This window comes from Terrapene carolina, unplaced genomic scaffold (genome assembly GCF_002925995.2).
Source record: "Terrapene carolina triunguis isolate 2854851 unplaced genomic scaffold, T_m_triunguis-2.0 Scaffold374, whole genome shotgun sequence".
Taxonomy (NCBI): domain Eukaryota; kingdom Metazoa; phylum Chordata; order Testudines; family Emydidae; genus Terrapene; species Terrapene triunguis.
Genome location: NW_020664725.1, coordinates 10,856,538 through 10,871,654, shown reverse-complemented (window position 1 = coordinate 10,871,654; position 15,117 = coordinate 10,856,538). Strand labels below are relative to the sequence as shown.

The 15,117-nt window shown below is 46.2% G+C and overlaps 1 protein-coding gene across 2 annotated transcripts in view; it reads left to right on the top strand.

Annotated features, from left to right (window-relative positions):
* The window catches only part of SORL1 (sortilin related receptor 1), a 98,673-nt gene that overhangs the window by 57,005 nt on the left and 26,551 nt on the right, over positions 1-15,117 (top strand). Inside the window, exons 22-30 of one of the 2 annotated variants that reach the window (XM_024196660.3) lie at positions 541-714; positions 902-1,015; positions 1,791-1,913; positions 3,137-3,256; positions 8,984-9,106; positions 9,506-9,613; positions 10,690-10,821; positions 12,018-12,149; positions 13,016-13,150. In XM_024196660.3, the coding sequence (XP_024052428.2) occupies positions 541-714; positions 902-1,015; positions 1,791-1,913; positions 3,137-3,256; positions 8,984-9,106; positions 9,506-9,613; positions 10,690-10,821; positions 12,018-12,149; positions 13,016-13,150 (1,161 nt within the window). Of the gene's footprint in view, positions 1-540; positions 715-901; positions 1,016-1,790; positions 1,914-3,136; positions 3,257-8,980; positions 9,107-9,505; positions 9,614-10,689; positions 10,822-12,017; positions 12,150-13,015; positions 13,151-15,117 lie in introns of both variants that reach the window. The other variant, XM_024196659.3, reaches the window with a different exon arrangement.

Below are 15,117 nucleotides of genomic sequence, written 5' to 3'. Positions count from 1 at the left end.
GAGAGAGAGAGAGCACTGCAGTCTCAGTGTTGGTTTATTATTAGTTACTATTTATTTGTATTGTAGCAGTGGCTAGAAGCCTCCATTGTAGACCAAGACCCCTTCGTGCTAGGCGCTGTACAAACAAAATAAAAATATGTTTTCTGTCCCAAAGAGCGTGGTTTGACTTCGCCATCTCATTTGAGGAGGGGAAAAAACTCTCCCTTTAATTATTCATATTTCACGACTATATAAGGCAGCGGGGGATCTGCGCGGTGTATCCTGTTTACTTATTAATCTGTAAACCACTTCTCACTAGGATCGAAGGGCCTGATCTAGTGTGGCACTGAGTGTGCATTCAAGCCCCATTGAAGTCACTGGGAGTGGAGGGTGCTTGGCATCTCCCAAGCCCAGACTCAATACATAGCCAAGTGAAGCTGACACCCAGGTGCCCCGAGAGCCTGCGTAGCAGCCTGAATCAAGGGGATGACCGGAGATGTAGTGTCAGGTTCCCGGCCCTGTACTGCAGTGCCAGCTAGTTACTTTGTTCCCTCCCAACAGGGCAGAATGCCTGCATCACCAAGCCTTGCAGTTTGTTGTGTTTGCCCAAATCAAACAACAGCAGAAGCTGCAAGTGTCCTGAGGGAGTCTCCAGCAGCGTGCTCCCATCAGGGGAAGTGAAGTGTGATTGTCCACATGGATACGTGATGAAGAATACCACCTGCATCAAGGAAGGTAAAACCCTGTTTAACTCCTGCTGCTATTTAATCCTGAAAAACAATAAATTCCTTGGTTGGGAGATAGGTCAGCTTGACTTTACCTCTTGACCTGGAGCGTAAAGCTTAGAAAGAGCAAAGATCATGGTGCTGTGCCTAATTGTAGCTTGTTGGTTTGTTTTTTTTAAACACACGCTGGGCACTAGATAACACCTGTCTGCCTAACCAGTATAGATGCTTCAACGGGAATTGCATCAACAGCATTTGGCAGTGTGACAACGATAACGATTGCGGAGACATGAGCGATGAGAAGAATTGCCGTAAGTGTCCTTCTGTGGTCACTTTGTGTGTGTGTCCTGATCGGTAATCATTTATCAAGCCTGGCTGGGGAGCAAAATGCTTCAACTAGTGATGGAGAAGGGATTAGTAATAATGAATATGGTCTTTCCACCCTTCCTACAAGCCCTCGTGGCGTGGGATATCCTAATGAAGCTAGTTCAGATACATTCAAGGAGAAGGCCATCCTCTGAATGAAAATCAGACAAAGAGCCCAGTGAAGGGAAGAAACAGCCATCTGGCCAAGCTGTCCCCAAGTCATAGAGGTGTGGCTCAGCCCATTACAGAAACAGGGCCAGGTTCAAAGTTAGGACCTGGATTTGGGTCCGAATGCCAAGCAACTGAACAATAAGACAAAGTCCAGGCCAAAACATGTCCCTAGGCTTAGCTGCTCCTAAGGTTCCTGACTGATGGCTGCTTAGACTCAAGTGCCCCCCCAGTCAGGCCAAGCCAGCCATGATTCCTCATCTTTTTTTCTCTCCGGCTGGAGGGCACTTTCTCCAGGCTTGGTATTGCAGTGTGGCACTGGTTTCAGTCCCATCTCCAGGTCAGACCATTAAGCCCTTCCTGCCCTGAACCAGGAGAAATTCATCCAGCACAGCCAGAATCTGTAGCAAGAATAGCTCTGAGGAAGCTCTTTCCCTCCATTTGATTCCCCTTGCTTTTATTTTAACATGTGAGTTTGGGTCACGGAAGGAATTATTTAATTGGTGGCCTTGAAACCTCTCTCTTCTCTCCCCCCCCCCCGCCTTGTTTTAGCCACAACAGTCTGTGATAGCGAGACTCAGTTCCGCTGCCAGGGCTCGGGGACCTGCATCCCGCTGTCCTATAAATGTGACCTGGAGGACGACTGTGGAGATAACAGTGATGAAAGCCACTGCGGTAAGCGTGATAAGGAGCGAGCTGTTTGTCTCAGTTGGATGTCCTTTCCCTTCCCCCCCCTTAGGAAGAATATCACTGTTCTCTCCACCAGGCAGGGGGTGAGCCTGCCCGGATGGAGGCAGGGCAAGGCAGCATCTCTGGCTCTCAGGAGAGCACTGAAGGGGACCCACCTTGCGCACTGTCCAGGGCTTGCTAGCCCCTCCCTGGATGCAGTCAGGCAGCTAGTGCAGAAATGATCCAGGGGAGGGGGTGAGATGCAAAGGACAAAGGAGCAATCGAGTGCAATGACAGCCCATATCCACCCCACCCGAGGCGTCACGCCTTGAGCTGGCACGGAGGCTCTGATATCAGATGTTCCCAGCTCCCCTCACCTGCCATGCGCATCTGCCATAAAACAAAAATAATCAAGCAGGGATTGAAAATTGTACTCATGCAGCTTCCGAGACTTGGTGTGTTCGATCTTGGAGCAGGGTGAAAACACAGCTGCCTTGAGGCACCCAGACAGGGTAGACAGCTCCAAGATCTGGTATCTCCTAAAGCCACCGGGGCTACAAATTCAAGTGCTGCGGCAGTAGGTTCCCCTTCACCCTCCCCCAGTTGCTTCATACTGGTAAGAAATCTTTGGCCATGTAGCAGGTTCATGGCTGTCCCTGTGCTGCACGTCATGAGCACAATAATAGCAGGGTTAGGACTCAGCCTCCTTCATTAACAGCACAGGCTCCTAACCGAACGGGGAGTCTCCCATTAGTTGTGTGCAGTCTAGGCTGTATGGCGCAGTGTCGAGCAGTTCCACCTCCATCCAGCAGAGGGCAGTGGTGAAGGCACACACTAGCCAGTTCATTGCAGCACTGCCTAAGGAGCTCAGAATCCCTAATTTCAAAGGAGATTCTGGCCTGATTTTCAAAGGCAGCTGAGCATCTGCAGCTCCCAGCGTCTTGAATGGGTTGTGAGTGAGGCCGTCAACCTCTAAGGCTAATAGTTCCTGAGCGGCAGACTGTTAAATCCACGGCAAGAACAGAAAGTGGGAATCAGAGTGACGTGGTAGCTTTTGATCTTTCAGGGCTAGAAACAATGCACTAAAAATACTTTCAAGACCAGAACAAATTTTCTGAGCTGCTTAGGCTGCCAATAATGAAATGGCAGTTCTTTCTTCTAAGTCAACAGCGTGTGTTCAATCCCCACCCCCAATCACCCCATCTGAACTTTGGGTGCCTTGTTTGTAGAAGCTCACCAATGTAGAAGTGATGAATTCAGCTGCAGCTCGGGGATGTGCATTCGTCTTTCTTGGATGTGTGACGGCGATAACGACTGCAGGGACTGGTCAGATGAAGCGAACTGCACTGGTAAGCGTTGGGATGTGATCGAGAATCCTCTGCTGGACTTGCTCATTGCTAGCTATCAGCTGCTGTGTTTTTAAAGGGTTTGCATTAGGATAGCTCTAAGCAGAAGAACACATGCTGCGCAGGAAGGTGTCAGTTGAACCCTTCTGTTTCATGAGACTGAATCTTCCATTGCCCTATTGCTAATGTATTTTGTGCTAGTGGCTACTGCAGGGAAATCCTGATTGGCCATGGCATAGACGGTAAGATGGAAACACTGAAGCAACTAAAGGACTGAGCCAGCACTGACTGAAGTCAATGGAAAGATACACGTGGGCTTTGGACTAGATCAGCAGTTCTCAGACTTCATTGCACTGCGACCCACTTCTGACAACAAAAATGACTACATGATCCCAGTGCCCTGTGTTACTCTAGATTCTAGAGTCCAGAATCAGGGGGCCACAAGGGACCCCACAAAACTAAGTTGTTTGGGCTTTGGCTTCAGCCCCGGGCAGCAGGGAGTCTAATGCCTGGCCTGGCAACCCCATTAAAACGAACTCTTGACCCACTATTTGAAAACCACTGTACTAGATCCTAATGTAGCAGCAACATGGGCTAGTGCAGGGGTCGGCAACCTTTCAGAAGTGGTGTGCCGAGTCTTCATTTATTCACTCTAATTTAAGGTTTCACATGCCAGTAATACATTTTAATGTTTTTAGAAGGTCTCTTTCTATAAGTCTATAATATATAACTAAACTATTGTTGTATGTAAAGAAAATAAGGTTTTAAAAATGTTTAAGAAGCTTCATTTAAAATTAAATTATAATGCAGAGCCCCCTGGACCGGTGGCCAGGACCCGGGCAGTGTGAGTGCCACTGAAAATCAGCTCGCGTGCCGCCTTTGGCACGCGTGCCATAGGTTGCCTACCCCTGGGCTAGTGGATTGAGCGTGGAGTGAGAACCAATTTCTAATCCCAGTGCTGACAGTAACTTGCAGTGAGACCTTGACTAAATGGTTTAACTTCCATGCCTCAATTTCCTCATCTGTAAAAGGGGGATAATAGTCACCTGCCTTGCAAGGGTGTTTGAAGATGAGCACGTTAATGTGATTTGAAAATAAGGTGCCTGTTAAGTATTTGTGCTAGCATGAACGAAGAATGCAGTGAGAGCCTTAGCCCTGAATCATCTCTCTTCTTATCTGAAGTGCCTACCGTACCCTTACAATACTCTCCTGCATTTAACACATGCTCCAGGTTAGTTGGCAGACAGAAAATGTTGATCATCTCCCCTTTTTACCTTCTTAATATTTATTGACAAACTATGGATCGTTTTGTGCATATGAAATACTGTCTAAAACTCAAACCGTGGTAGGAGCCCAATACTTATGAGTGACCCTACAATAACAAACCAGGGCAAATGCAAGCAATAGAGAAAATAATTTCAGGGAAATAAATTTTGGTTTTAAATTTCTGCAGGCTTATAAATAGGGGAATTTTTTTTTTGAAATTATTAAAAATAAAAACCTCTCACCAGCGAATGCCCTTTTTGCATAAAGCCCCACAAACATGTTGCTACATGTCCTGTTTTTCACAGGTGCTGAACAACCTGTCAGTTGGAGCTGTGGGTGAACCCAGCATGTACAAATCGGGCCAGGAAACTAATAAGATCATATTCCTGAGAGAATAAGCATCTAGCTTACGATCTGTTGATTTTAGCAACTTAATCGCTGCGTTTCTGAAAGTGCTGACTGTTTTTTGATGTGCGCAGTGATTCATTTTTGCTTATATTTGCAAGATTGCACTGATGGAATCAAATCAACGTTGAGGTCATTCATCTGTAGTGCCGTTTACACCTGACAGTGCTTCAAAACTTGCTTAAAAAAATGTATTACCACATGGCCTGCTATAGAAACAGGCTTGCCCTACCTTTGAAGATCTGCAAAATAAGGAGGCATAATTGTACCCATTGGTCCTGAAGATCAAGATGTTAACTAAGAAGAATACTTCTCCCTGAAAAGTGTTCAGTGGTTACAACATGTACAGACTGAAAATAGCCCGGGTGTGCACTGACCTAATTTTACAGCTTGGACTCTGATTGTTTTGTCACAGTAAAACACATTGCAGAAAAGAAGGATTTTCTTTGCAATTTCTAAACGATTTATCTAAGAGAAGGGATGCTCGACTCCAATAGCGACTGGCCTTCAGCATGGCCTTGCCTCTTTATCTAGCATTCCAGCTGGGGCTGTTGAGCTATAAAGAGGATGTAACTTATGCAGAGTCATGCGCTAAGGACCTGATTCCCCTTTCACTGACAACTGATTTACACCAGTGCAACTCAGCTGGAGAAAATAGAGTCACTCCGGATTGACACTGGTTATACATCAGGCCTTGAGTTAGTGGACCTGATTCTCTACTCATACACTGGAGCCAACCCAGTGATGACAACAGAATTTACACTAGTGGATATAAGTGAGAAGAGTCCACACTTTACATACATTACATCTGCTCTGATATTTTCAGTTAAACAGTCTTCAAGTATCTACACAGTGAAGAGAATTCCGATTGGTGAAGGCTATTTAATCTAGCAGAAAAAGGTGTAATGACATTTGGTGGTTGGAAGTTGAAGCTAGACAAATTCAGACTAGAAACAAGGTGAAAACTTTTGAGGGAGGCCGTGGCAGGTTCCCCCCGGGGTGGCACCTGGAACTGAGCCCTCCTGACCCACCAGCCTGGGCTCCCTCTTACATTGTACTGCTGTGACAAGCCCTCCAGCGTGCACTTTCACTAGCATACATACAGGTAGGGACACACCTAGCTGCAGTTACATGCAGGCTCTCTGACCAGCCCCTGCATAGGAAGGCTACAGCTAAAACAACTCCCAGCTCCCCAGGCACACACCCCGTCAAAATTATACCGTCTTGCACTGCACAGGGAACTGTACAGCATAAGCTCATAAAATTCATCCCCTCCCTCAATGTGGAGAGGAATATGCAACAACCTTTGCACCTGAGTTATGGTTCCCACACACTTCACTCCAACTCACTGGTTTAGATAAAGCAAAAATAAGTCTATTAACTACAAAGGACAGATTTTAAGTGATAATAAGTGATAGCAAACAGATCAAAGCAGATTACCTAGCAAATACACAAAAAACGCGAGCTAAGCTTAATATACTGAATAGATTGGATATGAATTAGCAGATTCTCACCCTAAGAGATGATACAAGCAGGCTGCAGATTCTTAAGGGGCAAGCTGCACTTGCTTTACAGCTTGGAATCCCCAGGTGTTTCATTCACAGGCTAGAAATCCCTTTAGCCTGGGTCTAACACTTCCCCCAGTTCAGTCTTTGTTTCTCAGGTGTTTCCAGGAGTTTCCTTGTGTGGGGAGTGAAGAACCCCAGATGATGTCACTCCCTACCTTATATAGCTTTTGCATATGGTGGGAACCCTTTGTTCCCAAAGCTTGGTTCCCAGACCAGTCTGTGGGAAAATACTGACATCCCAAGATGGAGTCCAGAGACATACGGTCTCATCACATGTCCCTGTAGAGTCATAGCAGCCATTACTCAGAGGCTGTCAGTACCATTTTTGGGGAGGCTCCCCAGGTGGGAGATAAGCTTCTCCTAAGGACTATTGTTTTTTCTTAATGGCCCATTGCCCTGAATAGGCCCTTCCCCACCCACTATTTAGACTGAAAGCATCTTGTCTAGTGGGCATTACCCAGGTGTAACTATATTTGAAATAGTTACATAGTCAATATTCATAACTTCAGATACAAAAATGATACATGCGTATAAATAGGATAATCACATTCAGCAAATCATAACTTTTCCAATGACATCTCACATGACTTATCTCGCATAAAATACAGCATAATTATTTTATTATATGATTATGACCTATCACTATGAAGGATATGGGGTGCAGTGTCACGGAGGCTAATTATCTTATTTAGAGATGTGGTGGATTCTCCATCACTTGACATCTTTAAATCAAGACGAGCTGTCTTTCTAAAAGATATGCCCTAACCCAAATAGAAGCTATAGGTTAGATGCAGAAATTACTGAGTGAGGGTCTCTAATCTGGTTATGCAGGAGGTCAGATTTGATGATGAGAATGGTCTCTTCTGTCCTTAAAGTTATGCAGTGTAAATTCCTCAGTGTTTAAATGCAGTTTTCCAAACATATATATTTTTAAACAATAAATGTCCTGGTTCTGGATCAAGTTCTGGAGAACTTACTTGAGGGAACTCCCTTTTATATCAATGGGAGTTATGCTTAAACCATAACCACAGAATCTGGATGTATGTAATTACTAAATCCATTACAGAATTTCATCAGCTTCAGGTACATATGGTTGGAATTGTTTAGCTTGGGGATTCCAGTAGTTGGTATTCCAAGTGTGTGGGTGTGAAAGGAGATATATATTGGTATCGCTGATCTCTCATGACTTTCTGAGCGAGAATTACCAGAGGAAGAAGTGAACCTACTTCAAAAAGTGTATTGGTTTTTTAAGCTTAAAGTTGAAATTATCGATAAGAATCACAATTATTTGAGAAACATGTCTAACTTAGCTGGCTGCATTTATTGCTCTTATCTAAAATAATTACATTTCACAGTGAATACCTAATAGAATATTAGTACCAGACGACTGTAGTATTTTAAAATATCTGGAAGTGCATGTCACTAGCTAGGCTAAAATGTAGTAGCATGCAATTTAATTAAATGTTGCTCTTTTTCTAGATAATGAAGAGTATTCTCTCATGTTAGTGTGGTTTTTTTATTTGAAGAGGTACGGCATATAAATTAGGCTCCAAAATGACTTATTTAAAAAATATATATTTTAGGTGGAGATTTTCAAAGTGGGAGCCTAAGGGAGGTGGGTGCCCAAGTTCCATTGATATCCACTGGGAATTGGGTGTCTAAGTCTCCTAGGAAGCTTTGAAAATCCCATCCTAAGTATAGTTAAGAATAACTTTGAGAACCTATTTCAGAGTAGCAGCCGTGTTAGTCTGTATCCGCAAAAAGAACAGGAGTACTGTGCCACAAGTACTCCTGTTCTTTTTGAGAACCTAAAATACAAACAAGTTCTCTTTTTTGACACTCAGTGCCAAGTCAGACACTTGTGTGCAGATCCTCCTTGCCAGCAGATGGCAACAGTGCTCAAAACCCTTCTGGTGGTATCCCCCATATATAAGGAGGGGTGCCAGCTCACCAAGGTTTGTCAGTTGCTGTTCCAGCAAGGGCCAGACATCATTACCTTTGCCAGCTGACCCAAAGGACTGAAACGATAAGAAAGGGCTGACTCCAGAGATCTCAGAGAGCTTTAGAAACATTCGTTAACCTCCATAGTCAACCTTATGAGGTACAGTAGGTTGGTAAGTACTGTCCCCATTCTACAGGTGGGGAAACTGAGGCACAAGAGGACAAGATGACGTGCTCAGGATCCCAGAGCAAGTCAGTAGGCCGGCCAAATAGAACCCTGGAGCCCTGACACCCATTAGAGGACGATAAATCAACATGTAGAGTGCCTAGCACAATGGAGTCCTGGCCGGTGACTCTGGCTCCTAGATGCTACCACAGTACAAATAATAATTATTAATAATAGTATGTATGTGAACATATATTTAAACGTGTCACAAATAAACTTAACAAAAGAAAAGAATGGTGGTTTATTTACATGGAGCCCAGTTCAATGCCTCTTGAAATCAATGAGTCTGTAAATGCTTTCTTTTTTTCTATTTGTTTTCAGCAGTATACCATACATGCGAAGCTTCCAGTTTCCAGTGCCACAATGGGCATTGCATTCCCCAGCGGTGGGCATGCGATGGCGACGCCGACTGCCAGGATGGCTCCGATGAGGACCCTGTCAAGTGTGGTGAGAGCTCTCGTCTCGCCTGAGGGGTGGGGGGAATTACAGTGGTTATTTTCTAAATCATTGGCCTATCGTCTTATGGAATGGAAACTAGCTCTGTCGCTCTTAAACGGATGCAACAGAACAGCAGCAAACTCGGGGAGCCCTAAAACCACATCATTATTGATTGGTTTATTGTGGCACCCACCCAAGACCAGGGCCCCTTTGCATGCGCAGTCCCTGCCCCAAAGAGCCTCCAATCTAAACAGACTCTATGGACAAAGGGTGCAGCTGATTCTGGGGTTTGTCGAGTGCCCCTGGGATTCGGCCACTCCGGACTAACAAACAGAACCAAACTCTAATTCCGTTCCTATGGGTTGAAATTTTTCCATACCTAAGGCTGCTTTTTCAAATGAATTTTAGAAAAAAAGTGCAACGGTTTCCAGTGTCCGAATGGAACCTGCATCCCAAATAGCAAGCACTGTGATGGGCTGCGTGACTGCTCCGATGGCTCTGACGAACAGCACTGCGGTGGGTACGCACAGGGACTCGGAATTTGCAGCACCAGATGGGTCAGTTGAATAGCACATCCCGTCTGGAACAGGGATGAACACCTCATGCTTCAAAGGAAAGCAAAAGCCCCCTTTATAATGTACACAGCCACCCAGGGCCGGGTTTAGGCTGATTCCCCCAAATCGGGCCCCGCGCCTAAGGGTACGTCTATACCCAGCCACTAGTTTGGCGGCAAGCAATCGAACTTCTGGGTTCGACTTATCGCGTCGTGTCTGGACGCGATAAGTTGAACTCGGAAGTGCTCGCCGTCGACTGCGGTACTCCTGCTCGGCGAGAGGAGTACCGCGGAGTCGACGGGAGAGCCTGCCTGCTCTAAGGTACTTCGAACTTCAGCTACGTTATTCACATAGCTGAAGTTGTGTACCTTAGTTCGAATTGGGGGGTTAGTGTAGACCAAGCCTAAGAGGGCACCACGCCTGCGCCTAAGAGGGCCCCGCGCCCTAAAGAAGAGCGCCTAACTTAGGCACCTTTTTAATTTTGTTACTCATCCGGCAGCGGTCTGGGTCTTCGGCATTTCGGCAGCGGGTCCTTCAGTGCCGCGGAAGACCCGGAGCGAGGGAAGGACCCGCCACCGAAGTGCCTCTGAAGACCCGGACCGCCGCCGGGTATTCGAATCGGGCCCCGCACTTCCTAAAGCCGGCCCTGCAGCCACCTACGTAGCTCTATAGACAGGGTGGCAGGCGATTCCTTCTTGATACCTACTGCCTATCGCTTTCACCCTGACACATGACACAAGATAAGCCTGAATAGCTGCATAGCTTGTACTGTTGGTCATCAGAATTATCCAGCGCTTGATAAGATCTAGCCACTGTATTTGACTCTCTGTAAGCCAGAGAGGGTGGTTAAGTACACAGATCAAACAACAAAATAACTTTGTGTACAGCGTTGTTATTATGTGTTATTTGTATTACCATAGCACGTAGGAGCCTAGTCACAGACCAGGATCGCATTGTGCTAGGCATTGTACAAACGTTTCTTACTGCCATGCACTGAAATGCTGTCATCCCCCCTGCAATCCCTTTTGATTCCCCCAGACCCTCTGTGCACGCGCTACATGGACTTTGTGTGTAAGAACCGGCAGCAGTGTTTGTTCCACTCCATGGTGTGTGACGGCATTGTGCAGTGTCGGGATGGCTCGGATGAAGATGCCAACTATGCTGGATGCTGTAAGTGTGTCAGTAATACCAATAACCTAGCAGTTACCTAATACCTAGCGCTTTTCATCAGTAGATCTCAAAGCACTTTACAAAGGTCAGTACCATTATCCTCATGGCGGGAACGAAGGCACTGGACAGTGAAATAACTTGCCCCACATCACCCAGCAGGCCAGTGGCAAAACTGGGACTAGAAACCCTGGTCTGCAGAGCCCCGCCCCAGTCCAATGTTCCATCCACTAGGCAACACCGCTCTGAAGAGATGCCAGAAGGGAATAAATAAGCGTCTTTAGGGGTTTAATGTGTCATTCCTGGACTGTGTCAATGACATACCAAGCCACTTGTATGTTCCTTTAAATCAGGCCCGTTCTGGATGTTAATGATCTGAGTAGCACTTTGTTGACATTAAAAATCCTGGTTTCTGTTGGTTGCTGTTTCGCGAGCGCTGCCACCAAAATCCAAGCAATTACGTTTTATCCGTGGGATGCTTATAGTCCAAGTCTAATACGACCAGTTGTTTCACCAGCGTGTTTGACAAAGCTGGGCTTTTGGCCCATAGGACTCTAACCTGGCTTTTACAGCCAGCGGCTGCTTTGGGGCCAGTGGGTGCACGCATCCTCCCCCGCAGACCATTCCAGCTGAGTCCGTGTAATGCCACCCAGCTGGAGGAGTGTGTGAACATAGGGACTGCCAGACGGGACCAGTGCTCCATCTAATACTGTATCCTCTCCTCCAGTGGCCAGTGCCAGAAGCTTCAGAGGAAGGTGCAGGGAAGCCCATAACAGACATTTATGGGCTATTCTGCCTGCAGAGGATGTTTCTTCTAAACGCTAGGCAGTTAGTGTTTGTTTGATGTCTTGCTGCTGTATAAGGAATATGCTTCAACTCTTTGTAAAGCTGCAGCGGGTGCTTCCTGTGCGTCAGCCCCATTCCATCTGCCTGGCCGGAAAGCTGCTCCATCTCTTACAGGTTGCTAGCAGCATTGTCTAGGTGAAGCAGTGCCAGTCCTTGCAGGCCAGATGCACAAGGAACCAGGATCTTGGCTGCCTCTGTGCATTCTGCAATGAGGCAAGCTGGATTCTCTGTGCCCGGCCCTCCCCTCCCCACAGCTAGCCACGCTCTGAGCCCTTCGCCTTTGTACTAAAGCTCTCAGAAAGAACAGTTGCATTTGACTTTTTATTTTTTTAACTTCGCTTTGTCCTTTTTAGCCCAAGACCCAGAGTTTCACCGGACCTGCGACCAGTTCAACTTCCAGTGCCAGAATGGCGTGTGCATCAGTTTGGTGTGGAAATGTGATGGGATGGATGATTGTGGGGATTACTCTGATGAAGCAAACTGTGGTGAGCAGAGAGGATCATTAACCCCTCCTACCCCAGCTCAGTCTTATTTTGAGTATTAACAGCATTGCCTTCCCCTAGGATACCGAGTGGTCACCATGGGGAGGACTGCAATCACTTTATAGAGAGAGAGAGATGGATAGCGTTTTTTATTTGTAGATTTCAGTGTTTTAACAAAGGAGATCAGTATCATTATCCCTATTTTACCATTAGGGAATCTGAGGCACCGAGCAGTGACGTAGCTTGCTTAAGGCTACCCTGCAGTCCAGTGGCAGAACTGCAAACAGAATTCGGGTCTCCTGAATGCCAGTCCCGTGTCTATCCACTAGACCGTGCTGCCTCCCATGACCATATCCATTGAGTTCTTGATAATCTGATATCATAGGCCCTTCTCTATACTATGGCTGACTTGAAGCCATATGTGAGCACATTCGCTGCACAGATTCCCAGTCCAGTGCAGACAGGGGTCTTATATCTGAGAGCAGGGTTAGTAATTATAACCTGCAAGCCTTAGGAAAACATGCACAGCCAACCACACGTTCAGACCGTGTTAGCCACGTTCTCCACTCCATTCTCCCCGCCTCAGCTCTTGCCTTACTGTGCGAGATCTGATTTTCAAAGGTAAGCTCCGTGGAGCAGAGGCTGCTTCTATTATCTGTCCATACAGCATCTGGCCCGCTTTGGGTGCTGCGTAAATAACAATGACTAAACCATAGTGGAGATGGTGAGGGATCGGGGGTTTGCTTATCAGGAAAACAGCGCTGCGTAGGTGAGCTATGGAGCACCACTAGTCAGTGTTGAGCTGTAGTGTGGACAGAACCTGTGTCACCGAGGAGTCAGGAATGCTGACAATCTCCTGTCGTTGTTAGAAAACCCAACGGAAGTGCCGAACTGCTCTCGCTACTACCAGTTCCAGTGTGAGAATGGCCACTGCATCCCTAACCGGTGGAAATGCGACGAGGAGAATGACTGTGGTGATTGGTCTGACGAGAAGGACTGTGGGGGTAAGAGCACGGGTGGCTGCTGCCTCAGTTATTTGTTCCGTAGATTATAAAGCCAGAAGGGACCGACTGCGCGATCATCTAATCTGACCTCCTGCATAACACAAGCCATAGGACTTCCCTGAATTAACTCCTGTTCGAACTAGAGCACAACTTTTAGAAAAACATCCCATATCTTGATTTAAAAATTGCCAGTGATGGAGAATCCACTACAATTAGTGGTCAATTGTTCCAAGGCTAATAACGCTCACTGTTAAACATTTACACCTTATTTCCAGTCTGGATTTGTCTAGTTTCAACTTCCAGCCGTTGTTATACCTTTGTCTGTTAGACTGAAGAGCCCATTATCAAATTTTTGCTCCTCATGTAGGTACTTATAGACGGTGATCAAGTCACTCTTTAACTTTCTCTTTGTTAAACTAAATAAATTGAGCTCCTTGAATCTCTCCCTCTAAGGCATGTTTTCCAATCCTTTAATCATTCTCATGGGTCTTCTCTGAACCTTCTCCAATTTATCAACACCCTTCTTGAATGTGGACTCCAGAACCGAACACAGTTTCTAGCAGTGGTCGCACCAAGGCCAAATGCTGCGGTAAAATAGCCTCTACTCCTACCCAAGATTCCCCTGTTTATAAGTCCAAGGATCACACCATAGCCTTAATGGCCACAGCTTCACAATGAGAGCTCATCTTCACTTGATTATTCACCATGACCCCAAGGGTACGTCTATACTTACCTCCTGGTCCGGCGGTAAGCAATCGATCTTCTGGGATCGATTTATCGCGTCTTGTCTAGATGCGATAAATTGATCCCGGATCGATCCCGGAAGTGCTAGCCGTCGACGCCGGTACTCCTGCTCCGCGAGAGGAGTACGCGGAGTCGACGGGGGAGCCTGCCTGCCGCGTCTGGACCCGCGGTAAGTTCGAACTAAGATACTTCGACTTCAGCTACGTTATTCACGTAGCTGAAGTTGCGTATCTTAGTTCGAAGTGGGGGGTTAGTGTGGACCAGCCCCAAGTCTTTTTCAGTCACTGTTTCTCAGGACAGAGTCTCCCCTCTTGTAAGTACGGCCTACATTCTTTGTTCCTCAATGTATAATTTTACGTTTAGCTATTAAGACACATGTTGTTTGCTTGTGTCCAGCTTACCAAGCGATTTAGATGGCTTTGTATCAGTGACCTGTCCTCTTCCTTATTTACCACTCTCTGAATCTCTGTGTCATCTGGAGACTTGATCAGTGATGACTTTGTTCTGTCTAGCCACTCATTTTTAAAACAGCTGATGCATCACAGTTATAGCACTTAGCCCTCTGCTGAGTCCTTATTATTGCCTTGTTCAAGCAGCGAGTTACATTTTTACATGTTTTACATTGATCAGAGCACAAAACAAAAGTGCCCTGACTCAGTCATTTTTACACAGTACGTTTGTTTAAACAAATGATACACAAGCTTCCTGTCCAGCAGAGAATCTTTTAGCGCGGTCTACGGACGTGTACATGCACCGATTTCACATAGTCTGTTTAGAAACCAGGACAGTTAAATTGAAGCAGTTCCCTAGCATGGACGCACCTAAACCAGTTTGAGCACGTCCACACTAGGAGGCTGCACAGAGTTTTAACTGAATTGGTTTTTAAACAGATTTAGTGAAATCGGCATGCATGCAGCATGTAGACCAGGCTCTTTGTATCACGTGCTACCGTGTAAGCTGGTGGTCTCTGTGTCTGTTACAGCTCCTTCCCTCAGGCACAATATTAGTTAAATAGAAAACTTGCGTAACATCAAAGCAATTCCCCTTCCCCACATGGGCTGCAGTCTGTAGAGGTCTTCTCCTTGCCTATTTCTCCTGCTAGGAGGAAAATACACTCTTCCCTTAAATCCCTGCTAAGTCGTGTGACTGACAGGTAAGCCCTTCACCCTTTCCTGATTGCTTTATCTGGTCACACAAGGCATCGGGGCTGTCTTGATTAAGGC